Source organism: Scyliorhinus canicula, chromosome 6 (assembly GCF_902713615.1).
Source record: "Scyliorhinus canicula chromosome 6, sScyCan1.1, whole genome shotgun sequence".
NCBI classification, from domain to species: Eukaryota; Metazoa; Chordata; class Chondrichthyes; order Carcharhiniformes; family Scyliorhinidae; genus Scyliorhinus; species Scyliorhinus canicula.
Genome location: NC_052151.1, coordinates 14393876 through 14421375, shown reverse-complemented (window position 1 = coordinate 14421375; position 27500 = coordinate 14393876). Strand labels below are relative to the sequence as shown.

Genomic DNA, 27500 nt, shown 5'->3' with positions numbered 1-27500 from the left:
AATTCTTCCATCAGCCTGTCAGCTCTTTGATTACAGTGGCAATGCCATAGCTGCTAGTAGATCATGTCATCTAGTTGTATCCCACAAGGTAATCACAGCAACGTTAACATTAGAGATTGTCAGGCCTGACAAGGTATCCCTGCTCGGTGCCCGTGCATGTAAACTCCTTAATCTGGTACAGCGAACCCAAGCCATGTCCACTGCACCTCCGACTGCCTCATCTCATGTGAATCTACAGGCTAACATAGACCACATCCTCACGCAATATCCCGATGTGTTCGATGGGATGGGCACGCTCCCGTATCGCTGCTCAAGCCGGATGCTACCCCAGTCATTGATGCTCCACGCCGGGTGCCGGCTCCTCTAAAGGATCGTCTAAAAGCGCAGCTGCAAGAGCTCCAAAGCCAGGGCACCATCTCAAGGGTCAGGGAACCAACAGACTGGGTCAGCTCCATGGTCTGCGTGAAGAAGCCCTCAGGCGAAATACGGATCTGTATCGATCCCAAAGACTTCAATCGCAACATGATGAGGGAGCACTACCCGATCCTGAAGTGGGAAGAATTAACCTGTGAGATGGCACACACCAAATTCTTCACCAAGCTGGATGCCTCATGTGGATTCTGGCAGATACAACTGGGCGACTCCAGCAGGAAGCTCTGCACGTTTAACACTCCGTTTGACAGGTACTGTTACAACCCCATGCCTTTCAGCATCATTTCAGCCTCCGAGGTCTTTCACCGCATAATGGAGCAAATGATAGAGGGCATCGAGGCATGCGAGTCGATGTGGATGACATGATAATCTGGTCTACTACCCCTGAGGTGCACATAGATCGGCTCAAACAGGTCTTTAAAAGGGTCCACGAGAATGGCCTCAAGCTAAACAGGGCCAAATGCTCATTTGGTCTGTCATCAATCAAATTCCTGGGCGACCAAATATCCCAGCAGGCTGTGCAACCTGATTCCGACAAAGTAACGGCAATCAATGCCATGAAGACCCCAGAGGGCAAAAAGGCAGCACTACGCTTCCTGGGGATGGTGAACTTTCTGGGAAAATTCATTCCTAACCTGGCATCCCACACCACAGCCCTCCGGCATCTAGTAAACAAGACCACAGTATTCCAGTGGCTTCCTGCACATCAAGCAGAGTGGATGGAGCTCAAGGCAAAGCTCACCACAGCCCCAGTCCTGGCGCTCTTTGACCCGACCAAGGAAACAAAAATATCCACGGACACAAGCCAGGACGGCATTGGGGCGGTGCTCCTCCAGCGAGACGACTCCTCGTCCTGGGCTCCAGTGGCATACGCATCCAGGGCCATGACTCCGACCGAGCAAAGGTAGGCACAGATTGAGAAGGAGTGCCTGGGTCTCCTAACAGGAATCGTTAAATTCCACGATTACGTATACGGTCTGTCAAAGTTCACAGTGGAAACAGACCACAGACCCTTAGTCCACATCATCCAGAAGGATTTAAATGACACAACGCCCTGGCTACAGCACATTCTTCTGCCACTCCGCCGATATGATTTCGACCTCGTCTGCACAACGGGAAAGGAGCTGATAATCGCGGATGCCCTATCCAGATCCATCACCACGCCCTGCCAACATGTCGACTTCATTCGCCAAATTGAGGCACAGGTGCAGATGTGCGCCAGTAACTTCCCGGCCACTGATGACCGTGTCGTCCAGATACGAGCAGAAACTGCCAAAGACCCTCTGCTCCAAAGGGTAATGCACCACCTCGCAAATGGGTGGCGCAAGGGGCAATGCCCCCAGTTTTTTAATGTCAAGGATGATTTGACGGTTGTTGAAGGGATCATTCTGAAACTGGATCGAATTGTTATCTCCCACAGTATGCAGACCATGGTGCTCAAGCAGATCCATGAGGGTCACCTTGGAGTCGAGAAATGCCGATGCAGAGCTCGACAAGCAGCTTACAGGCCTGGGATCAGCCAGGATATCTCCAATATGGTCAATTGCTCCACATGCCAGAGATTCCAATCATCTCAGCCCAAGGAGACGCTCCAAAAACAGGAGCTTGTGACCTCTCCGTGGTCCAAGGTGGGAATAGACCTCAAATGGGCGTGACCATGTACTGATCAATTACTTTTCGAACTACCCAGAAGTTGTGAAGCTGTCGGACCTCACATCAAAATCAGTCATCAAGGCCTGCAAGGAGACGTTTGCCAGGCAGGGTATCCCACTCACAGTGATCAGCGACAACGGTCCATGTTCCCACAGCCAAGAGTGGTCCAACTTTGCACAATCCAACCACTTCAAACATGTCACATCGAGTCCCCACTACCCGCAGTCAAACGGGAAGGTGGAAAAAGGGTTCTGCATTGTCAAGCAGCTGCTCCGCAAGGCTGTAGACTCTGCATCTGATTTCAACCTTGCACTGTTGGCATAAAGGGCCACCCCTCTGTCGACTGGTCTGTGTCCGGCTCAACTACTCATGAATCATAACCTGCGGACAACTATTCCAGCCATCCACGTTCCAGACCTTGATCACCTCATGGTGCTGAGAAAAGTGCAGCGACTCAGGGACCAGCAGAAGATCACGTATGATGCTCGTGCCACTGACTTGCCTGTGCTGGCTCCAGAAGATGTTGTTCGCATCAAGCTTCCTGAGGGAGGTTGGTCAGCCCCAGCTGTTGTTCTACGACAGGCTGCCCCCAGGCCTTTCGTTGTTCGCATGGCTGATGGCTCCATTCTCGGGTGCAACAGAAGGGCACTGCGGATAGTTGCCTGCCCACCACCACCTGACCACACCCCTCCGTATGCCGAGGCACCTCCTCCGGACATTTCAAACTAGGAGCCCGGCAATCTGGCAGCAATCCCGCCTGTCAAAACGCCGGCGTCCCCCCCGCCACCTCTGAGGCGGTCGACACGAATCCGCCGCCCACAACAAAGACTGGACTTATAGACTTTAACTGTGTAAATTTTGTTCATCTTGTTCTGTATGTGGACGATAGACACCTTCCCATGTATATATGTTCACTCACTCACCATTTTGCACATAGTCACACATGTAAATACATGCACACAGCCACAAGCATCCAAAATTTATTTTAAAAGGGGAGATGTCATAATATGCACTCACGTTCATAATGAGATACAGACAGGCAGTGAGGGACACACACAGGAACCAATCACCACACAGAATACAGAACAACCAATCACCAGGCAGGACACTACAGGGTACAGAGTATAAAACACACGAGGCAGGAAGGCTCGGCCTCTTGGTACTGGTGATAGCTGTAGCAACAGTTAGGGTGCGATGTACAATCAGCACCTACTACACATGGCACAGAGCAAGTCTGGGCCAGCCAGACCAAGGTTAGCAAGCTTAGATTGATAGAGTGTCGACCCACAGTGAACTATGTACATTACTCAATAAAGCAGTGTTGAACCATCTACAGCGTTGGAAGCCTGTGTTCAAGTGATACTGCATCGAGTTGCAGTCCGTGTTAATCCAACACAGATAACACATCAGACCCGTGGAGGTTTTTGCACCTACGGGATCGGGAATATTCGTTCTCTTCACCAGTACACAATGTGTATTGACTGTTTTTGCCATGGGGATGGCCCTGTTGGCCAGGGTGAGGAAGGTAGAATATTTAGCGATTGTTGTCTCTGGCCATGCTCCTCATTGGTTGGGATGTGGTCCTGGAGAAGGGGTTGGTCCAGCGACCTGCCTGGAGATTGGGCATGGGGTTGTTGGCGGGCCCAAAATGGGAAAGGCAATTGAGGACTACGGAGGGTTTAGTCGGGGCGGGGAGGTTTCGGCACCAGTGATGTGGGAAGTAGTGAGGGGCAAGGTCATATGGTTTAAGGCTCAGGCGGACAGAGAGGCCAGAGAGGAGCAGCAGCGGTCAGTAGGGGATATATTGGAGGTGGATGGAAGGTATGTGGAGGACGGTTTGGTGCGGAGGAGGGAATTCCTGGTGAGGTTAGACCTGCTGTCCATGGGAAAGGTGGTTTGACAGTTCAGGTGGGTGAGGGGGGGGGGCCTTGTAGGAGTACAGGGAGAAGGCCAGCCGCTTGTTGGTGGGCCAGCATCACTGGCAGGCAGCTGCGAGAGAGATTATCCGAGTCAGGGGTGGGGCAGGGGAGCCAGTTATGGCACCGGAGCCGGCGGTGGCCAAATCTAAATAAATCACGTCCACTGGTTCTCCTTTGTCTAACTTCCTTGTTACTTTCTTAAAGAATTCTAACAGATTTGTCAGACATGACCTCCCCTTTACGAAGCCGTACTGACTCAGTCCTATTTTACCATGCACTTCCAAATGCTTCGCGATCTCATCTTTAATAATGTACTCTAAAATCTTACCAATGACCAAAGTCAGGCTAACCGGCCTATAATTTCCCATCTTCTGCCTCCCTCCCTTCTTAAACAGTGGTGTTACATTAGCCACTTTCCAGTCCTCTGGGACCCTCCCTGCCTCCAATGATTCCTGAAAGATCATCACCACCAATGCCTCCACAATCTCCTCAGCTATCTCTTTTAGAACCCTGGGGTGTAGTCCATCCGGTCCAGGCGATTTATCCACCTTCAGACCTTTCAGTTTCCCCAGAACCTTCTCCTTAGTGATGGTGACTGCACTCACCTCTGCCCCCTGGTTCTCCTGGAGCTCTGGCTTTGTGGGTGAGGATGGGTGCAAGCTATTGTGGTGGGTCGGGATTGTGGGCGCTGTCAACGGCGTTGCTCCCATCTACCCCAGGGAAGGTCCCGGGGAGTCCGGTGGTGGCAGCCCTGCTGAAAATATGGAGCCAATTTCGGCAGCACTTTAGTTTGGGGGCGGGGCCTCAGTTGATGTCAGTACGAGGGAACCAGGAGTTTGAGCCAGGAAGGATGGATGTGAGGTTTCGGAGATGGGAGGAGCCAGGGCTAATGGAAATGAAGGACCTATTTTTAAAGGGTGGTTTGCAGGTTTGGAGGAGTTGGGGGAGAAGTTTGGGATCCTGCGAGAGGAGGTTGTCAGGAGTATTCAGGTGCAGGATTTTGCAAAAAAAGGTTTTTCCAATTTTTCCGGTGGTTCTGCCCTCCTTGTTGATGGAGGAGGTGTTGTCGGTGATAGGGTTCCGGCGGGGGGTGGGGGGGGGGTCATGGCGATCCATGGGAGGATTTTGCAGGAGGATGCGGCGTCTCTGGAGGGAGTTAAGGCCAAGTGGGAGGAAGAGCTGGGGTTGGCGCTGGAGGAGGGACTGTGGTGTGAGGTGCTGCGGAGGGTGAATGCCTCAACTGGTGTTGATACAGCTAAAGATGGTACATGGAGCACACCTGACAAAGTCGAGGATAAGCTGGTTGTTTTGAGGGGGTAGAGGAGATACAGCGGTGTGGGAGGGGCCTAGCCAATCACGCACAGATGTTCTGGTCCTGCCCGAAGTTGGAGAAAGGTTGGAGGTCGTTCTTCAGAACCATGTCGGCGACCTTGCATGTGCATTGAGAGCCCAATCACCTGGGGGCCATTTTCGGGGTGTCAGACCTGCTGGAGTGGTAGGCGGGAGCGGGGGCAGATGTTTTAGCCTTCACCTCATTGATGGCGGGTCCTGTTGGGGTGAAGGTCAATCTCTGCACCCTGTGCCTCGGTGTGGTGGGGGATTTTGTGGAGTTTTTACACTTGGCTGGAGTCTGTTTATGCTACATTTCAAGGAGCTGGTTCCCATCAACTGCTAGGGGAGGAGAGGGGGGAGGTGACAGGGTGTTGAAGGTGGGGCGGTTTGGGAGTTTTGTGTTGGTTTTACTTTGTAATGTTAGGTGTTTTGAATGTGAATATGTTAAAAATTTGAACGAGAACTTTTTAAAAAAATGATTGGTTGGCTGCCATTGGCAGCTTAATCCTATTGGTAGATTGTAATTGGGAGATTGATTGTGATTGGTTGTCTGCCATTGGGAGGTTGGTTGCGATTGGTTGGCTGCCATTGGGATGTTGGCTGTGATTGGTTGGATGCCATTGGGAGTTGGTTGTGATTGGCTGGCTGCCTTTGGGAGGTTGGTTGCGATTGGTTGGCTGCCATTGGGATGTTGGTTGTGATTGGTAGCTTGTCATTGGAAGAGTGGTTGTGATTGGCTGGCTGCCCTTGTGAGGTTGGTTGTGATTGGTTAGTTGTAATCAGTTGACTTGTTTCAAAACCCATATCATGTGAATCACATTAATTTTTGATTCTTACTTCATCCTTTGGTAAAATGTAACATTAATTCCCGAACAACAACAATACAGCACAGGAATAGGCCATTCGGCCCTCCAAGCCTGCGCCGATCATGTGTCCTATCTAGACCAACCGCCTGCATCCTTCTATAGCCGGTCTGTTCATGTGTCCATCTAGATACGGTCTCTAACGTATCTGCCTCAACCATCTCACTTGGCAGCGCATTCCAGGCTACCACCACCACCCTCTGTGTAAAATCTTCCCTGCCCATCTCCACTGAACTAATCCCCCCTCACCTTGAACCTGTGCCCCCTTGTAAAGTAACACTTTAGTTATTTTATTCCATGATTAGATTCCACAGACCAGGCTTAGTCATTACTCACTAATTTAAATGTTTCCATCTTTTTTTCGCTGACAGTGTGCTGAATCGCAGTCCTGCCTATCTCGTCCATGAGATCATTCTAGTCGATGACTTCAGTGAGGACCGTAAGTAATGGATAGTCTATAGACTGACCTTTCCTTCAAACACTCTGGTGACAGAAAAAGCTCACGTCTCATTGTTTCCGGGATTGTACATCATTTAAAAGGGGATTGGATTAAATATATGGAAATGAAGAATGTGGGTTGGAGAAGGCACAGGAACAGTCGCCTGATGTATCACAGAACCTTCACCATTTAGATCGAGTCTGTAGATTGAATCTGTGTCCTCTCGTTCTCGATGCTCTCTTGTGTGGGAGCAGTTTCTCACTACTCACCCTGTCCATGCCCCGTCGGATCTTGAATAACTCGATCAAGTCTACTCTCTGCCTTCTCTCCAAGGTAAACAGATCCAGCCTCTCCAACCTACCCTCATTGTTTACAGTTCTTTATCGCTGGAATCATTCTTGTGAATCTCCTCTGTACTCTCTCTAATGCCTTCACGTTCTCCCTCGAGTATGGCGCCCAGAGCTGGTCGCAGTTCTCCAGATGACACCTCACTCCTGTCTGATACAAGTTCAACATGACCTCCTGACTCTTGTACTCAATGCCCCTATTAATAAAGGCTAAGATACGGGATGCTTTATTAACTGCTCTCAACATGTCCTGCCATCTTCGATGAATTTATACATAAGTACCATGGGTGGCACAGTAACACTGTTGCTTCACAGCGCCAATGACCCGGGTTCGATTGAATTACCTTCCGGTCACCCTACCTATAGAGCCAGCTGGGTATCAATCATGCAGTGTGAATGAAGTGCTTCCTGATTTGTATCAATTTGTACCTCAGCATCCTTCTTCCACACTCTTGCCTTAATCTCTCATTGCCAGCATTACACTTTTGCATCTTTAATATCTTCATAAGGTTTTCTTTAATTCGTCTCTTCTAACTTCCTAACCATCCCTTCAAAGCATAGTGGTTAGTACTGTTGCTCCACAGCACCAAGGTCCCAGTTTCGATTCCCGGCTTGGGTCACTGTCTGTGCAGAGTCTGCACGTTCTCCCGGTGTCTGTGTGGGTTTCCTCCGGGTGCTCCGGTTTCCTCCCACAAGTCCCGAAAGACGGGCTTGTTGGGTGAATTTGGACATTCTGAATTCTCCCTCTGTGTACCCGAACAGATGCCGGAATGTGGCGACTAGGGGCTTTGCACTGTAACTTCATTGCAGTGTTAATGTGAGCCTACTTGTGACAATAAAGATTATTAAAATTAAATGATTACAATGAGCAGCAGTGGTCATTAACATGTATCAGCAACAGTGCGTGTCCTAACACTGACCCATGGGGAACTGCAGTATAAACCTTCCTCCAATCTGAAAACCAACCATTTATCACTCCTCTCTTTCCTGTCACTCAGCCAATTCCTTATCCAAGTGCCGACCTTACCTTTTATTCCACCATCTAGAATTTTGTTCACAGGTTTATTGTGTGGCACTGCATCAAATGCCTTTTGAAAATCCACATACACCACATCAATAGTGTTTCCCTTATCAACCTTCTGTGTTGCCTTCTCAAAAAACCACAGTAAGTTAGTTAAACATGATTTTCCCTTAATGAATCCATGCTGACTTTTCTTAATTATCCTGTCCCAGGCGATAGTTTCCAAAGGTTTCCCTCCCACTGAAGTAAAACTAACTGGTCTGTTTTGCCAGATTTATCCCTTTTTTGAACAAGGTTGTAGCATTCACCATTCCCCAGTTCTATGGCAATTTAGCTTTCTATCTTTTTTTTGAGTGATGATTTTATCTACTGTTCAAACTGTCATATGAAGCATTGTAACATTGCTCCCGATCAGTTAGGTTTTGTTTCAGCATATCTTTGCACCCACACTGTTTCTTATCCTTTGGGTAATAGTGGGGGAAGGATTCCCCAACTGATTATCCCTCCATTGAACCATGTTGAAAGCTCCTTCTGTAGCCACCAAGTCCTGGCCTTGGACTGGAACCCGGAGCTGCTGCTCCTGTGGTGGGGATCCTATCACTGCCGTATGATCAGCTAGTGGATGTAACACGTTGGAGTGGTTAAAAGGTGGAGACGGAATTTACAGACAGACTTCAGAAACTTACTCCACAGTGCCATCGACTGGACAGAGCCTGGAACTGCACTCTTCTGCCAAGTTGGTCAATCACAGAAGTGTTACAATGCAGGGGGAGGCCGTTTGGCAAGTCATGTTTGCACTGGCTCTCCAAAGGCACATCGTGACTCAGTTCTATTCCCCCTGCCTTTTCCCCGTAACCCCTAGCATTGGTTCTATTCAAACAATCATTCAAATATCCTCTTGATTGCTTCGATTGAACCTGCCTCCACCACACTCCCAGGCACTGCATTTTATTATTATTATTAACCACTAACTGAGTGAGACATTTTCTCACATCACTGTTGCATCTTTTGCAACTCACTTTAAATCTGTGCCCTCCTGTTCTTGAACCTTCTACGCGTGGGAACAGCTTCTCCCTGTCTACTCCGTCCAGCCCCTCGTGATTTGGAACATCTCTATCAAATCTCCTCTTAGCCTCCTTCTCTCCAAGGAGAACAGTCCCAACCTCCCCCATCTATCCTCATAACTGAAGTTTCTCATCCCTGGAACCAATGTGTTCACATCCTTCCGATTGTGTGGCGGCTGGAACTGTACACAATATTCCATCTGAGGTCTAACTAGTGTCTTGTATAAGTTCAGCATAACCTCCTCGCTCTTGTACTCTCTGCCCTATTAATAAAACCCAGAACACTATCTGCTTTATTAACTGCTCTCTCCACCTGTCCTGCCACAGAGCCAAATGCTTGTTCGGTCAACCAGAATTCGTCACTCGCCACAGAGACTGAACTTATCGACTGAATGTTGCATTGCCTTCAATGATCTAAGCACATATACACAGGTCCCTTTTCCCTTTTAGAATTTAACCCTCAATTTTTTTTTCTATTGTCTCTCCATGTTCTTCCTATCTAACCCAAATGCATCATCTCACACTTCTCCGCTGAACTTTAACTACAACCTATCTTCCCACTCCCCCAACTTGTCTACGTCCTTTTCAAGTTCTATACTGTCCTCTTCACAGTTTATAATACTTCCAACTTTTGTGTCATCTGCAAACTTTGAAATTGTCCCCTGCACACCGAGCCCCAGATCATTAGTATCGATCAAGAAGAGCAAGGATCCCAATACTGACCCCCTGGTGAACTCAGCTACAAACCTTCCTCCAGCCCGAAACATATCCATTGGTCAATACTCTCTGCTTCCTGTTATTCGGCCAATTTTATCTGCCCAGACTCCAGGATGTCGAGGATTCCCATAGACTCTGGAATGTTGGGAATTCCCATAAACCCGGATATTGAGGATTCCCATTGACGCTGGGACATTGGAAATACTCATAGACTCCAGGATATTGGGAATTCTCATAGACACCGAGACATTAGGAATTCTCATAGAGGCTGAAATATTGAGGATTCCCATAGACTCTGGGAAATTGGAATTATATTAGAATCTGAAATATTGGAAATATTCATAGTCTCTGGGACATTAGAAATCATGGCTCGGCACAACATTGAGGGCCGAAGGGCCTGTTCTGTGCTGTACTGTTCTATGTTCTATGTTCTAAATGACCTTGGACTCTGGGATATTGAATGTTCGGAGCAGAATTTGGGAAGAGCTGCTTTATTATGTATTTGTTCAAACGATGTGGACAATGTTAAATTTCTCACACACCCCAAGTTACACTGGTACGACGGTCATGAACCCGCTCCCAGTGATTGTTTTCACAACTAAGAGGATTGCGAGGCCTACAGAGTCACAATATAAAAGGTGATTTGAACATGGACCTTCATCACAAGAGGACCACAATGCCAAAAGGAGAAAGTGCTGATTCAGATGTACAGAGCCCTGATTAGATCCCACCTCGAGCCGTGTGTTCAGTTCCGGGCAAAGCATCTTGGGAGGAATATAATTGCCCTGGAGTGGGCAAAACCGGTTTCAGCAGAATAATACCAGTCCTTAAAAGGAGTAAATTCTGAATGCAGGTAACATTCCATCAAACAAATTATTGGATAAGGATTGGATCTGAGGTACAGTGAAAAGTATTGCTCTTCGTAAAGTCCAGACCGATCATTCCATACATGGAAAAAAAAGGGCGTAAAAGAGAAAGATTAGAGATAGTATTAGTGTTAGAATTAAGTTTCAAGAGGTTAGTGCGGTTCCCAGAGATGTACGAAGAGGATCTGTGTGAGAGAGCTCGCCGAGAGTCGCCACACTCCGGCGCCATCTTTTTTAAAAAAATGAGGTTGAGGATAAGGATGAGGTTGGATAAACTCGGTTTGGTCTCACTGGGATGACAGAGGTTGAGGGGCATGGACAGAGTGGATAGTCAGACGCTTTTTCCCAATGTGGAAGAGTCAATTACTAGGGGGCATAGGTTTAAGGAGCGAGGGGCAAGGTTTATAGGAGATGTACGACGTAAGTTTTTACACAGGGGGTAGTGGGTGCCTGGAACTCGCTGCCGGAGGTGGTGGTGGAAGCAGGGACGATAGTGACATTTAAGGGGCATCTTGACAAATACATGAATAGGATGGGAATAGAGGGATACGGACCCCGGAAGTGCAGAAGGTCTTAGGTTAGGCGGGTATCATAGTCGGCGCAGGCTTGGAGGGCCGAAGGGCCTGTTCCTCTGCTGTACTTTATAGTGGAAATCTAGATCTCACTTCTCCAAAGAACTATCGATGCTTGGGGGTTAATAGATCTTTAAAGTCTGAGATGGGAGAAAGAGTTGTGCAGGCAAGGTAAGATTAGGGCAGCACGGTAGCATGGTGGTTAGCATAAATGCTTCACAGCTCCAGGGTCCCAGGTTCGATTCCCGGCTGGGTCACTGTCTGTGCGGAGTCTGCACGTCCTCCCCGTGTGTGCGTGGGTTTCCTCCGGGTGCTCCGGTTTCCTCCCACAGTCCAAAGATGTGCGGGTTAGGTGGATTGGCCAGGCTAAAATTGCCCTTAGTGTCTGAAAAAATAAGGTTAATGGGGGTTGTTGGGTTACTGGTATATGGTGGATACGTGGGCTTGAGGAGGGTGATCATTGCTCGGCACAACATCGAGGGCCGAAGGGCCTGTTCTGTGCTGTACTGTTCTAAATTCTAAATTCTAAAGATGGATAAACAAAGTTGAGATATAAACCAGCCATGATCTTAATGACTGGCGATACAGGTTAGAGGGGCTGAGTGGCCTCCTTCTATAGCCCTTGTTCTTCCAAAGCATGTGTCGGCTGGACCACAGGAGGTAAAGCTCCCGCTCTGAGAGAGATGGTTGTGGGTTCAAGTCCCACTGCAAGATTTACAACAATCAGGACTGACCCTCAGTGAAGCAGCAAGTGAGTGCTGCACTGTCAGAGGCTCTGTCTTTCCATTGAGACGTAAACCAAGACCCCCCTCGAGGGGACCAGGAAGAATAGCAGAGGTGTAAGCCCTCCGTCAAATTCAGGAAGAACAGCTGCCCATCTGGTCATGATCAAATTGCTGTTTGCGGGATCTTGCTGTGCACACATTGGCTGCAAGGCACCTTGAGAGGTCAGGGGCTGTGCAAAGTGCTGTGTAAGTGCAGGTCCTTCTTTCTAGGTATGAACCAGTTGGGGATGTTAGCTGACCTTTCCCACTTTTACCTGGTGCTAATGCACAAGTTCCGAGCTTTTTATTAACTCGCTGCTGGCGTTTGAATGCTGCAGCTCCATTCTCTCCACTGTCAAACTGTGAAACTGTTCCATTCTCTCCCTCCAGCCAACGACTGCCAGTTACTGACCAGGCTCCCGAAGGTGAAATGTTTGAGGAACAAGCAGCGGGAAGGTGAGCGGCAAGCCGCTGCCAATTTGCTCGGTTGTTTTACAAGCTCTCTGAGCTGCTCTATCATTTCCCAGCAACCAGGGTATGTACCTGTCATAACACACACTGGGGCAGCACCTTTACTTAAAGGGATACCTTCACAAGGGATGGGTTGGGGGGTGGGGGAAGAGGGACAGGGGGAGACAATCTCCCCCATCTTCAGAGATCAAAGGCACCCCAGTTTGATTTCTCATGTTCAGCCACCTGAAGCCGACACAAACATTCACCCCTCTCCTGAAGGTGCAAACCCAACACTGAGGTTTGATTCCCCGGGGCCACAGGGAACTGGGACAGAGGGTGTGATCTTCATACGCAACTGTTCCACAGCTATTCGACTACAGAACACTTCACCTCTTATCACTCAGCAGCCCTGAGGGGGTACTTTCCAGCAAGGGGGGGGGGGGGGGGGGGTGAGGGTTAGGAGAATGTGGTGTCTGGAGACAGAATGATAATTTTGCCCATGACAGGATGTGTGGATGTCATACCCACACCATCAACAGGGTGTTTAGGTACACTGGACTTGCACACTGTAATTCACAGACTCTCAGCAATGACATTCTGCTTGTGCTCAGGGTTGATCAGGTCCCGGGTCCGAGGTGCAGAAGCTGCAGAAGCCGGAGTGCTCACTTTCCTAGACAGTCACTGCGAGGTCAACAAGGACTGGCTGCCTCCCCTTCTACACCGAGCAAAAGAGGTGAGATACACCATCATCAAGGACAGGGAGCAAGTGATCCTGTCTCTCTGTCACAGCAAAGGGAGTGATCGATCCTGTCTCTCTGTCACAGTAAAGGGAGTGATCGATCCTGTCTCTCTGTCACAGTAAAGGGAGTGATCGACCCTGTCTCTCTCTCTCACAGCAAAGGGAGTGATCGATCCTGTCTCTCTGTCACAGCAAAGGGAGTGATCGATCCTGTCTCTCTCACAGCAAAGGGAGTGATCGATCCTGTCTCTCTGTCACAGCAAAGGGAGTGATCGATCCTGTCTCTCTGTCACAGCAAAGGGAGTGATCGATCCTGTCTCTCTCTCACAGTAAAGGGAGTGATCGATCCTGTCTCTCTGTCACAGTAAAGGGAGTGATCGATCCTGTCTCTCTGTCACAGTAAAGGGAGTGATCGATCCTGTCTCTCTGTCACAGTAAAGGGAGTGATCGATCCTGTCTCTCTCACAGTAAAGGGAGTGATCGATCCTGTCTCTCTGTCACAGCAAAGGGAGTGATCGATCCTGTCTCTCTCACAGTAAAGGGAGTGATCGATCCTGTCTCTCTGTCTCAGTAAAGGGAGTGATCGATCCTGTCTCTCTGTCACAGTAAAGGCAGTGATCGATCCTGTCTCTCTGTCACAGTAAAGGGAGTGATCGATCCTGTCTCTCTCTCACAGTAAAGGGAGTGATCGATCCTGTCTCTCTGTCACAGTAAAGGGAGTGATCGGTCCTGTCTCTCTGTCACAGTAAAGGGAGTGATCGATCCTGTCTCTCTGTCACAGTAAAGGGAGTGATCGATCCTGTCTCTCTCACAGCAAAGGGAGTGATCGATCCTGTCTCTCTCTCACAGTAAAGGGAGTGATCGATCCTGTCTCTCTGTCACAGTAAAGGGAGTGATCGATCCTGTCTCTCTGTCACAGTAAAGAGAGTGACCGATCCTGTCTCTCTGTCACAGTAAAGGGAGTGATCGATCCTGTCTCTCTGTCACAGTAAAGGGAGTGATCGATCCTGTCTCTCTGTCACAGTAAAGGGAGTGATCGATCCTGTCTCTCTGTCACAGTAAAGGGAGTGATTGATCCTGTCTCTCTGTCACAGTAAAGGGAGTGATCGATCCTGTCTCTCTCTCACAGTAAAGGGAGTGATCGATCCTGTCTCTCTGTCACAGTAAAGGGAGTGATCGATCCTGTCTCTCTCTCACAGTAAAGGGAGTGATCGATCCTGTCTCTCTCTCACAGTAAAGGGAGTGATCGATCCTGTCTCTCTGTCACAGTAAAGGGAGTGATCGATCCTGTCTCTCTCTCACAGTAAAGGGAGTGATCGATCCTGTCTCTCTCTCACAGTAAAGGGAGTGATCGATCCTGTCTCTCTGTCACAGTAAAGGGAGTGATCGATCCTGTCTCTCTCTCACAGTAAAGGGAGTGATCAATCCTGTCTCTCTGTCTCAGTAAAGGGAGTGATCGATCCTGTCTCTCTCTCACAGTAAAGAGAGTGATCGATCCTGTCTCTCTGTCACAGTAAAGGGAGTGATTGATCCTGTCTCTCTGTCACAGTAAAGGGAGTGATCGATCCTGTCTCTGTCACAGTAAAGGGAGTGATCGGTCCTGTCTCTCTGTCACAGTAAAGGGAGTGATCGATCCTGTCTCTCTGTCACAGTAAAGGGAGTGATCGATCCTGTCTCTCTCTCACAGTAAAGGGAGTGATCGATCCTGTCTCTCTGTCACAGTAAAGGGAGTGATCAATCCTGTCTCTCTGTCTCAGTAAAGGGAGTGATCGATCCTGTCTCTCTCTCACAGTAAAGAGAGTGACCGATCCTGTCTCTCTGTCACAGTAAAGGGAGTGATCGATCCTGTCTCTGTCACAGTAAAGGGAGTGATCGATCCTGTCTCTCTGTCACAGTAAAGGGAGTGATCGATCCTGTCTCTCTGTCACAGTAAAGGGAGTGATCGATCCTGTCTCTCTGTCACAGTAAAGGGAGTGATCGATCCTGTCTCTCTGTCACAGTAAAGGGAGTGATCGATCCTGTCTCTCTGTCACAGTAAAGGGAGTGATCGATCCTGTCTCTCTGTCACAGTAAAGGGAGTGATCGATCCTGTCTCTGTCACAGTAAAGGGAGTGATCGATCCTGTCTCTCTGTCACAGTAAAGGGAGTGATCGATCCTGTCTCTCTGTCACAGTAAAGGGGGTGATCGATCCTGTCTCTCTGTCACAGTAAAGGGAGTGATCGATCCTGTCTCTCTCTCACAGTAAAGGGAGTGATCGGTCCTGTCTCTCTGTCACAGTAAAGGGGGTGATCGATCCTGTCTCTCTGTCACAGTAAAGGGAGTGATCGATCCTGTCTCTCTGTCACAGTAAAGGGAGTGATCGATCCTGTCTCTCTGTCACAGTAAAGGGAGTGATCGATCCTGTCTCTCTGTCACAGTAAAGGGAGTGATCGATCCTGTCTCTCTGTCACAGTAAAGGGAACGATCGATCCTGCCTGGCTGTTGGGTTATTTTGTGGTGAACGGTGAACTTGGTCACTTTGATCATAATTGAAAAGCAGAATTCTTTGCAATGTTGTGAAATTTTAAATGTTTTTATCAAACTGGTGTGTGTGTGTTTGCATAAGTTACATAAATGCAGCTTGCATGAGGGCAGCACGGTAGCACAGTGTTTAGCATTGTTGCTTCACTGTACCTGGGTCCCAGGTTCGATTCCCGACTTGGGTCACTGTCTATGCGGGGTCTGTACGCTCTCCTGGTGACTGCATGCGTTTCCTGCTGGTGCTCCGGCTTCCTCCCGAAAGTCGTGCTGTTAGGTGAATTGGACATTGTGAATTCTCCCTCTGTGTACCCGAACAGGGGCCGGAATGTGGCGACTAGGGGCTTTTCATACTTGTGACAATAAAGATTATTATTATGTGTACAAAACCATTATGACACCAAGTGGCTTGTTGGCCTTTATTCTAAGGTGTTTCGATTAGAATAATAGGTTTGCTGCAATATTAAAGGGCTTTATTGGGAGCACAGCTGGAAACTTGGGGTAGTTTCGCTCTGCATATTTTAGGTTAGGCAGCAAAGCTTCTTTCGATTTGTTTCCTGATGAGAGGGTTGTTCTTGAGGCTGAATAAACTTGGATTATATTCTCTGGAGTTTAACATAATGAGAGGTGACCCCTTGAGAAACATACCAGTGTCTGTGGGCATTTGATAGCTGGACGCTGTGTGATTCTTACCTCAGGAGGTGAATCCGGAACACGGGTCAAGGGTCAATAATGTAGGACTGTGAAGAGGAGTCGTGTGACAGTTCCGTCACTGAATAGAATGAAGGCTAGAATAGTCACATTTTTGATCTCTCCGGGAATTATGGGATATGTGAAGCAGCGGCCTCAGCTGGAGTTGAAGCCTATGGTTGTATTGAACAGGGGAGCAGGCTTGGGCAGAGACTGAATCATCTACTTCGGGGATCAGTGCTGGGTCCACTTATTTATTACTTATATTAATGATTTGGATGAGAATTTAGGAGGCATGGTTAGTAAGTTTGCAGATGACACCAAGATTGGTGGCATAGTGGATAGTGAAGAAGGTTATCTAAGATTGCAACAGGATCTTGATCAATTGGGCCAGTGGGCGATGAATGGCAGATGGAGTTTAATTTGGATAAATGTGAGGTGATGCATTTTGGTGGATCAAATCGGGGCATGGCCCACTCAGTTAATGATAGGGAGTTGGGGAGAGTTACAGAACAAAGAGACCTAGGGGTTTATAGCTCCTTGAAGGTGGAGTCACAGGTGGACAGGGTGGTGAAGAAGGCATTCGACATGCTTGGTTCCATTGGTCAGAGCATTGAATACAGGAGTTGGGACGTCTTGTTGACGTTGTACAAGACATTAGTAAGGCCACACTTGGAATACTGTGTACAGTTCTGGTCACCCTGTTATAGAAAGGATAATGGGGGCAGCACGGTAGCATTGTGGATAGCACAATTGCTTCACAGCTCCAGGGTCCCAGGTTCGATTCCGGCTGGGCCACTGTCTGGGCGGAGTCTGCACATCCTCCCCGTGTGTGCGTGGGTTTCCTCCGGGTGCCCCGGTTTCCTCCCACAGTCCAAAGATGAGCGGGTTAGGTGGATTGGCCGTGATAAATTGCCCTTAGTGTCCAAAATTGCCCTGAGTGTTGGGTGGGGTTACTGGGTTATGGGGATAGGGTGGAGGTGTGGGTTTGGGTCGGGTGTTCTTTCCAAGAGCCGGTGCAGACTCAATGGGCCGAGTGGCCTCCTTCTGCACTGTAAATTCTATGATAAAACCTAGAAGGACTGCAGTAAAGATTTACTAGGATGCTACCAGACTTGATGGTCTGAGTTATAAGGAGAGCCTGGATAGACTGGCACGTTTTTCCCTGGATCATAGGAGGCTTAGGGATGAACTTATAAAGGTCTATAACATAATGAGGTAGATAGTCAATATCTTTTCCCAAAGGTAGGGGAGTCTAAACCTGGATTGCATAGGTGAGAGGGGAGAGATACATCAGGGTCCAGAGGGACAATTGTTTCACACAGAGGGTGGAGAGAGTCTGGAACGAGCTGCCGGAGGCAGTAGTAGAGGTGGGTACAATTTTGTCTTTGAAAAAGCATTGAGACAGTTATATGGGTAAGATGGGTATAGCGGGATATGGGCCAAATGTGGGCAATTGGGACTAGCTTAGTGGTAAAAACAGGGCAGCATGGAGAAGTTGGGCCGAAGGGCCTGGTTTCATGCTGTAAACCTCTATAACTCTATGAGCCCCTATTTGTCCTCGTGATTCATCCCTTCAGGGTCAGAGGAAAGGGAGTGAGACAGCCCGAGGTAAGGTCCCAGGACACACTGTGTCAGGGTGGCTTCTGGCCCAGGCTGTCATGTTCCTGTGTGATCATGGCTTAGTCACTGTTTAGTTACTGTACCTTCTCTGTGCCAGGACCCGACCCGTGTTCTCAGCCCGGTTATCGACATCATCAACATGGACACCTTCGCATACGTGGCAGCTTCATCGGATCTGAGGGGAGGTAAGACGGAGAGGCAGCGAGACGCAGATGTATCTCGATCGCGTTCTTTATCTTAAAATAAACGGAACAAGCTGATTCTGGAACCAAGATTGCCAGTGAACCGGACCCCAAGCCACCAGAGGGACCTTTAGGAGGAATAGATATAGGTGAATGAAATCCAACATTCTGTCAGTGTCAATCTCCACTTAGAGAGGGTGGCACGGGGCACAGTGGTTAGCACTGCTGCCTCTCAGCGCCAGGAGCCTGGGGCGGCACAGTGACACAGTGGTTAGCATTGCTGCCTCTCAGTGACAGGAACTCAGGGCGGCACAGTGACACAGTGGTTAGCACTGCTGCCTCTCAGCACCAGGAACCCGGGATGGCACAGTGACACAGTGGTTAGCACTGCTGCATCACAGCGGCAGGAACTCAGGGTGGCACGAGGCACAGTAGTTAGCACTGCTGCCTCTCAGTGACAGGAACCCAGGGCGGCACAGTGACACAGTGGTTAGCACTGCTGCCTCTCAGTGACAGGAACCCGGGATGGCACAGTGACACAGTGGTTAGCACTGCTGCCTCTCAGTGACAGGAACCCAGGGCGGCACAGTGACACAGTGGTTAGCACTGCTGCCTCTCAGTGACAGGAACCCGGGATGGCACAGTGACACAGTGGTTAGCACTGCTGCATCACAGCGGCAGGAACTCGGGGTGGCACAGTGACACAGTGGTTAGCACTGTTGCATCACAGCGGCAGGAACCCGGGGCGGCACAGTGACACAGTGGTTAGCACTGCTGCCTCTCAGTGACAGGAACATAGGGCAGCACAGTGACACAGTGGTTAGCATTGCTGCCTCTCAGTGACAGGAACCCAGGGCGGCACAGTGACACAGTGGTTAGCACTGCTGCCTCTCAGTGACAGGAACATAGGGCGGCACAGTGACACAGTGGTTAGCACTGCTGCCTCTCAGTGACAGGAACATAGGGCGGCACAGTGACACAGTGGTTAGCACTGCTGCCTCTCAGTGACAGGAACATAGGGCAGCACAGTGACACAGTGGTTAGCACTGCTGCCTCTCAGTGACAGGAACCCGGGATGGCACAGTGACACAGTGGTTAGCACTGCTGCGTCACAGCACCAGGAACCCAGGGTGTCACAATGACACCGTGGTTAGCACTGCTGCCTCTCAGTGACAGGAACATAGGGCGGCACAGTGACACAGTGGTTAGCACTGCTGCCTCTCAGTGACAGGAACCCAGGGCAGCACAGTGACACAGTGGTTAGCACTGCTGCCTCACAGCACCAGGAACCCAGGGTGTCACAATGACACCGTGGTTAGCACTGCTGCCTCTCAGTGACAGGAACATAGGGCGGCACAGTGACACAGTGGTTAGCACTGCTGCCTCTCAGTGACAGGAACCCAGGGCAGCACAGTGACACAGTGGTTAGCACTGCTGCCTCTCAGTGACAGGAACATAGGGCGGCACAGTGACACAGTGGTTAGCACTGCTGCCTCTCAGTGACAGGAACATAGGGCAGCACAGTGACACAGTGGTTAGCACTGCTGCCTCTCAGTGACAGGAACATAGGGCGGCACAGTGACACAGTGGTTAGCACTGCTGCCTCTCAGTGACAGGAACCCAGGGCAGCACAGTGACACCGTGGTTAGCACTGCTGCCTCTCAGTGACAGGAACATAGGGCGGCACAGTGACACAGTGGTTAGCACTGCTGCCTCTCAGTGACAGGAACATAGGGCAGCACAGTGACACAGTGGTTAGCACTGCTGCCTCTCAGTGACAGGAACATAGGGCAGCACAGTGACACAGTGGTTAGCACTGCTGCCTCTCAGTGACAGGAACATAGGGCAGCACAGTGACACAGTGGTTAGCACTGCTGCCTCTCAGTGACAGGAACATAGGGCAGCACAGTGACACAGTGGTTAGCATTGCTGCCTCACAGCTCCAGGAACTCAGGATGGCACGGTGGCACAGTGGTTAGCATTGCTGCCTCACAGCACCAGGAACCTGGGACAACATAGTGGTTAGCACTGCTGCTTCACAGTGCCAGAAACCTGGGGCGGCACCGTGGCACAGTGTAGCACTGCTGCCTCACAGCTCCAGGGTCCTGGGTTCAATTCCGGCCTCGGGTGACTGTGTGGAGTTTGCACTTTCTCCCGTGTCTGCGTGGGTTTCCCCTGGGTGCTCCAGTTTCCTCCCACACTCCAAAGATGAAACTTGCTTATTTTGTGCAGTTTAGGTGGACTGGCCACGCTAAATCGACCCCAGTTGGTTTTCGGGGCTAGGGTGGGGGATTGGACCTAGGTAGGGTGCTCTTTCGGAGGGTCAGTGCAGACACGATGGGCCGAATGGCCTCCTTGTGCACTGTCGGGATTGCATGAGGTGGAAAATCGGAATTTGAGAAGGTTCCCGACAGACGGCCTGCTTTAGGAGGATGTACTGCTGAGAGGGGCTGAGATGTTTGAATGATCTTCCGGCAGTGCAGAGGAGGAGGTGGAGAGATAAATGCAGAAGGTCAGACTGCGGGAACGAGGGGGGGATTTTGGGAACATAGAGATAAAACTGGAGGAAGGAAGAACAATAGGGGGAGGTGAGGTCAGGCTGCGAAGGAATTTGCCGATGGTTCCGAGGAATGTAAATTGGACATGTTGCAGGACAGACAGCGCTCCTGGGTCACTGAGGGTGGAGGCGATGGAGGAACAGGTCTTTCTGAGGGACTCTGGACACTTCAGTCAGGGCGGAGGTTGAGGGAACAGGAAAGGAGTGCAGAGAGAAGACATTGGAATAAAGGAGGTGATAGAAGAATGGATAAGAACCCCGGCAGAAAAGGACAGATATGAACGGAGGTGAGTGATAACCAAATAACTAGCCGGAAACAGCGTTAGAACGACCATCATGTTCAGGCTGGGAAACTGAAAAGAGTGAGGGAATCAGAGCTGGGGCCTCAACTATTTACAATTCAAAAATATACGGTTTATAATTCTAATTGGATGAAGGGACTGACTATATTGTAACCACATTTACAGATGATACAAGGATGGGGAGGAACGCAAGTTCTGAGGAGGATACAAAGTCTGCAGAGGGATATAGATTGGTTAAGCGATGGAACAAAAATTGGCAGACGGAGTATAATGCGGGAAAATGTGAGGTTGTCCACTTTGGCAGGAAGAATAAAAAAGCAGAATGTTTTTGAAATGGAGAGAGGCGGCAGGAATCTGCAGTGCAGAGGGATCTGGGTGTCCTTGTGCATGAATCACAACAAGGTGGCATGTAGATACAGCAAGTAATCGGGAAGGCCAATGCTGGCCTTTATTTCAAGGGGGGGGGTGGAGTATAGGAGTAGGGACATCATGCTACAGCTGTACATGGCTTTGCAGAGTAGGGACGCCATGCTACAGCTGTACATGGCTTTGCAGAGTAGGGACGCCATGCTATAGCTGTACATGGCTTTGCAGAGTAGGGACATCATGCTATAGCTGTACACGGCTTTGCAGAGTAGGGACGCCATGCTACAGCTGTACATGGCTTTGCAGAGTAGGGACGCCATGCTACAGCTGTACATGGCTTTGCAGAGTAGGGACGCCATGCTATAGCTGTACACGGCTTTGCAGAGTAGGGACGCCATGCTACAGCTGTACATGGCTTTGCAGAGTAGGGACGCCATGCTATAGCTGTACACGGCTTTGCAGAGTAGGGACGCCATGCTATAGCTGTACATGGCTTTGCAGAGTAGGGACGCCATGCTATAGCTGTACACGGCTTTGCAGAGTAGGGACGCCATGCTATAGCTGTACATGGCTTTGCAGAGTAGGGACGCCATGCTACAGCTGTACATGGCTTTGCAGAGTAGGGACGCCATGCTACAGCTGTACACGGCTTTGCAGAGTAGGGACATCATGCTACAGCTGTACACGGCTTTGCAGAGTAGGGACGCCATGCTATAGCTGTACATGGCTTTGCAGAGTAGGGACGCCATGCTACAGCTGTACACGGCTTTGCAGAGTAGGGACGCCATGCTACAGCTGTACACGGCTTTGCAGAGTAGGGACGCCATGCTATAGCTGTACACGGCTTTGCAGAGTAGGGACGCCATGCTATAGCTGTACATGGCTTTGCAGAGTAGGGACGCCATGCTATAGCTGTACACGGCTTTGCAGAGTAGGGACGCCATGCTACAGCTGTACACGGCTTTGCAGAGTAGGGACGCCATGCTACAGCTGTACACGGCTTTGCAGAGTAGGGACGCCATGCTATAGCTGTACATGGCTTTGCAGAGTAGGGACGCCATGCTATAGCTGTACACGGCTTTGCAGAGTAGGGACGCCATGCTATAGCTGTACATGGCTTTGCAGAGTAGGGACGCCATGCTATAGCTGTACATGGCTTTGCAGAGTAGGGACGCCATGCTATAGCTGTACACGGCTTTGCAGAGTAGGGACGCCATGCTACAGCTGTACATGGCTTTGCAGAGTAGGGACATCATGCTACAGCTGTACATGGCTTTGCAGAGTAGGGACGCCATGCTACAGCTGTACATGGCTTTGCAGAGTAGGGACGCCATGCTATAGCTGTACACGGCTTTGCAGAGTAGGGACATCATGCTACAGCTGTACACGGCTTTGCAGAGTAGGGACGCCATGCTATAGCTGTACATGGCTTTGCAGAGTAGGGACGCCATGCTATAGCTGTACATGGCTTTGCAGAGTAGGGACGCCATGCTATAGCTGTACACGGCTTTGCAGAGTAGGGACATCATGCTACAGCTGTACATGGCTTTGCAGAGTAGGGACGCCATGCTACAGCTGTACATGGCTTTGCAGAGTAGGGACATCATGCTACAGCTGTACATGGCTTTGCAGAGTAGGGACATCATGCTACAGCTGTGCATGGCTTTGCAGAGTAGGGACATCATGCTATAGCTGTACACGGCTTTGCAGAGTAGGGACATCATGCTACAGCTGTGCATGGCTTTGCAGAGTAGGGACATCATGCTATAGCTGTACACGGCTTTGCAGAGTAGGGACATCATGCTACAGCTGTGCATGGCTTTGCAGAGTAGGGACATCATGCTACAGCTGTGCATGGCTTTGCAGAGTAGGGACGCCATGCTACAGCTGTACATGGCTTTGCAGAGTAGGGACGCCATGCTATAGCTGTACACGGCTTTGCAGAGTAGGGACATCATGCTACAGCTGTACACGGCTTTGCAGAGTCACACGTTATATAAATGTGTAGGTTCCTGAGGGGGTATCACAGGATAGGTGCTGGGCGAATCCAGAACCGGGGAACAATATCAAAACAAGAGGTTTCCCATTTACGACAGAGTTGCAGAGAAATGTCTTCTCCGAGGGTTATTCACCTTTGGAATTCTCTTTCCCAGAGAGCAGTGGAGGTTGGGTCGTTAAATATACACCAGGCTGAGTCAGATTTGTGATGCACGAGAAGTCGAGGGTGATGGAGGGACAGGCAGGAGAGAGAGTTAATGCCACAATCAGATTAGCCGTCTTCCTAGGTGGAGCAGTCGCAAGGGGCCGAATGGCCTGTACTCCGGCTTCTTATGGTCTTATATGGTGAAGGTGAAAGTTCTTAGTTGTGGATGTTGAGTCGTTGAGAAGTGTGTGAAGATGTTGGGCGGGATTGTCCCAGCTCTGAGCCGGGCCGGAGGATCCCCGTGAACCGGCCACGCCGCCCCGACACCGACACGGTGCCATTGGCGCCCAGGTGGTTGGCGCGGAGCCCCTCGCTGGCCAATCTACGCAGCCAGCCCGCCGATTCTCCGGCCCGGTGTAGGGAAAGAGCCGAGTCCCGCCGGCGGCGTTCTAACCTGCTCTGGGCCGGCGGGATCTGGGCGTGTAAGGGTCGAATGGTGGCCTGTGGGGGGGGGTCCGACCCCTGGGGGGGGGGGAGAGAGGGGTGGTCCGACCCGGGGGGGGGGGGAGGCTCCAATGTGGCCTGGCCCGCAATCGGGACCCACCGATTGGTGGGCCGGCCTCTCTGGCTCTGGGCCTCCTTTGCTACGCGTCAGCCCCTGTAGCCCTGCGCCATGTTGCGTCAGGGCCGGCGTGTTGAAGGCCACTGCGCATGTCCTCGTTAGCGCCGGTGCCACTGCGCAGGTCCTCGTTAGCGCCGGTACCACTGCGCATGTCCTCGTTAGCGCCGGTGCCACTGCGCATGTCCTCGTTAGCGCCGGTACCACTCAGCATGTCCTCGTTAGCGCCGGTACCACTGAGCATGTCCCCGTTAGCGCCGGTACCACTGCGCCTGTCCCCGTTAGCGCCGGTACCACTGCGCCTGTCCCCGTTAGCGCCGGTACCACTGAGCCTGTCCCCGTTAGCGCCGGTACCACTGAGCCTGTCCCCGTTAGCGCCGGTACCACTGAGCCTGTCCCCGTTAGCGCCGGTACCACTGAGCCTGTCCCCGTTAGCGCCGGTACCACTGAGCCTGTCCCCGTTAGCGCCGGTACCACTGAGCCTGTCCCCGTTAGCGCCGGTACCACTGAGCATGTCCCCGTTAGCGCCGGTACCACTGCGCCTGTCCCCGTTAGCGCCGGTACCACTGAGCATGTCCCCGTTAGCGCCGGTACCACTGAGCCTGTCCCCGTTAGCGCCGGTACCACTGAGCCTGTCCCCGTTAGCGCCGGTACCACTGAGCCTGTCCCCGTTAGCGCCGGTACCACTGAGCCTGTCCCCGTTAGCGCCGGTACCACTGAGCCTGTCCCCGTTAGCGCCGGTACCACTGAGCCTGTCCCCGTTAGCGCCGGTACCACTGAGCCTGTCCCCGTTAGCGCCGGTACCACTGAGCCTGTCCCCGTTAGCGCCGGTACCACTGCGCATGTCCCCGTTAGCGCCGGTACCACTGAGCCTGTCCCCGTTAGCGCCGGTACCACTGCGCCTGTCCCCGTTAGCGCCGGTACCACTGCGCCTGTCCCCGTTAGCGCCGGTACCACTGAGCCTGTCCCCGTTAGCGCCGGTACCACTGCGCCTGTCCCCGTTAGCGCCGGTACCACTGAGCCTGTCCCCGTTAGCGCCGGTACCACTGAGCCTGTCCCCGTTAGCGCCGGTACCACTGAGCCTGTCCCCGTTAGCGCCGGTACCACTGCGCATGTCCCCGTTAGCGCCGGTACCACTGCGCATGTCCCCGTTAGCGCCGGTGCCACTGCGCCTGTCCCCGTTAGCGCCGGTACCACTGAGCCTGTCCCCGTTAGCGCCGGTGCCACTGAGCCTGTCCCCGTTAGCGCCGGTGCCACTGAGCCTGTCCCCGTTAGCGCCGGTACCACTGCGCCTGTCCCCGTTAGCGCCGGTACCACTGCGCTGTCCCCGTTAGCGCCGGTACCACTGAGCCATGTCCCCGTTAGCGCCGGTACCACTGAGCATGTCCCCGTTAGCGCCGGGTACCACTGAGCCTGTCCCCGTTAGCGCCGGTACACTGAGCCTGTCCCCGTTAGCGCCGGTACCACTGAGCCTGTCCCCGTTAGCGCCGGTACCACTGAGCCTGTCCCCGTTAGCGCCGGTACCACTGAGCCTGTCCCCGTTAGCGCCGGTACCACTGAGCCTGTCCCCGTTAGCGCCGGTACCACTGAGCCTGTCCCCGTTAGCGCCGGTACCACTGAGCCTGTCCCGTTAGCGCCGGTACCACTGAGCATGTCCCCGTTAGCGCCGGTACCACTGCGCCTGTCCCCGTTAGCGCCGGTACCACTGAGCCTGTCCCCGTTAGCGCCGGTACCACTGCGCATGTCCCCGTTAGCGCCGGTACCACTGAGCCTGTCCCCGTTAGCGCCGGTACCACTGAGCCTGTCCCCGTTAGCGCCGGTACCACTGCGCCTGTCCCCGTTAGCGCCGGTACCACTGAGCCTGTCCCCGTTAGCGCCGGTACCACTGAGCCTGTCCCCGTTAGCGCCGGTACCACTGAGCCTGTCCCCGTTAGCGCCGGTACCACTGAGCCTGTCCCCGTTAGCGCCGGTACCACTGAGCCTGTCCCCGTTAGCGCCGGTACCACTGCGCCTGTCCCCGTTAGCGCCGGTGCCACTGCGCATGTCCCCGTTAGCGCCGGTACCACTGAGCCTGTCCCCGTTAGCGCCGGTACCACTGAGCCTGTCCCCGTTAGCGCCGGTACCACTGAGCCTGTCCCCGTTAGCGCCGGTACCACTGAGCCTGTCCCCGTTAGCGCCGGTACCACTGAGCCTGTCCCCGTTAGCGCCGGTACCACTGCGCCTGTCCCCGTTAGCGCCGGTACCACTGAGCCTGTCCCCGTTAGCGCCGGTACCACTGAGCCTGTCCCCGTTAGCGCCGGTACCACTGCGCCTGTCCCCGTTAGCGCCGGTACCACTGAGCCTGTCCCCGTTAGCGCCGGTACCACTGCGCATGTCCCCGTTAGCGCCGGTACCACTGAGCATGTCCCCGTTAGCGCCGGTACCACTGAGCCTGTCCCCGTTAGCGCCGGTACCACTGCGCCTGTCCCCGTTAGCGCCGGTACCACTGAGCCTGTCCCCGTTAGCGCCGGTACCACTGAGCCTGTCCCCGTTAGCGCCGGTACCACTGAGCCTGTCCCCGTTAGCGCCGGTACCACTGAGCCTGTCCCCGTTAGCGCCGGTACCACTGCGCATGTCCCCGTTAGCGCCGGTACCACTGAGCCTGTCCCCGTTAGCGCCGGTACCACTGAGCCTGTCCCCGTTAGCGCCGGTACCACTGAGCATGTCCCCGTTAGCGCCGGTACCACTGAGCCTGTCCCCGTTAGCGCCGGTACCACTGCGCCTGTCCCCGTTAGCGCCGGTACCACTGAGCCTGTCCCCGTTAGCGCCGGTACCACTGAGCCTGTCCCCGTTAGCGCCGGTACCACTGAGCCTGTCCCCGTTAGCGCCGGTACCACTGAGCATGTCCCCGTTAGCGCCGGTACCACTGAGCCTGTCCCCGTTAGCGCCGGTACCACTGAGCCTGTCCCCGTTAGCGCCGGTACCACTGAGCCTGTCCCCGTTAGCGCCGGTACCACTGCGCCTGTCCCCGTTAGCGCCGGTACCACTGCGCCTGTCCCCGTTAGCGCCGGTACCACTGAGCCTGTCCCCGTTAGCGCCGGTACCACTGAGCCTGTCCCCGTTAGCGCCGGTACCACTGAGCCTGTCCCCGTTAGCGCCGGTACCACTGAGCCTGTCCCCGTTAGCGCCGGTACCACTGAGCCTGTCCCCGTTAGCGCCGGTACCACTGAGCCTGTCCCCGTTAGCGCCGGTACCACTGAGCATGTCCCCGTTAGCGCCGGTACCACTGAGCCTGTCCCCGTTAGCGCCGGTACCACTGAGCCTGTCCCCGTTAGCGCCG

The 27500-nt window shown here is 52.1% G+C and overlaps 1 protein-coding gene across 1 annotated transcript in view; it reads left to right on the top strand.

Moving 5' to 3' along the window:
- The window catches only part of LOC119966930 (polypeptide N-acetylgalactosaminyltransferase 14-like), a 55811-nt gene that overhangs the window by 6193 nt on the left and 22118 nt on the right, over window positions 1-27500 (top strand). Inside the window, exons 3-6 of the mRNA XM_038798888.1 lie at window positions 6571-6638; window positions 12380-12445; window positions 13054-13175; window positions 18110-18197. Coding sequence (XP_038654816.1) covers window positions 6571-6638; window positions 12380-12445; window positions 13054-13175; window positions 18110-18197 — 344 coding nt within the window. The remainder of the gene's footprint in view (window positions 1-6570; window positions 6639-12379; window positions 12446-13053; window positions 13176-18109; window positions 18198-27500) is intronic.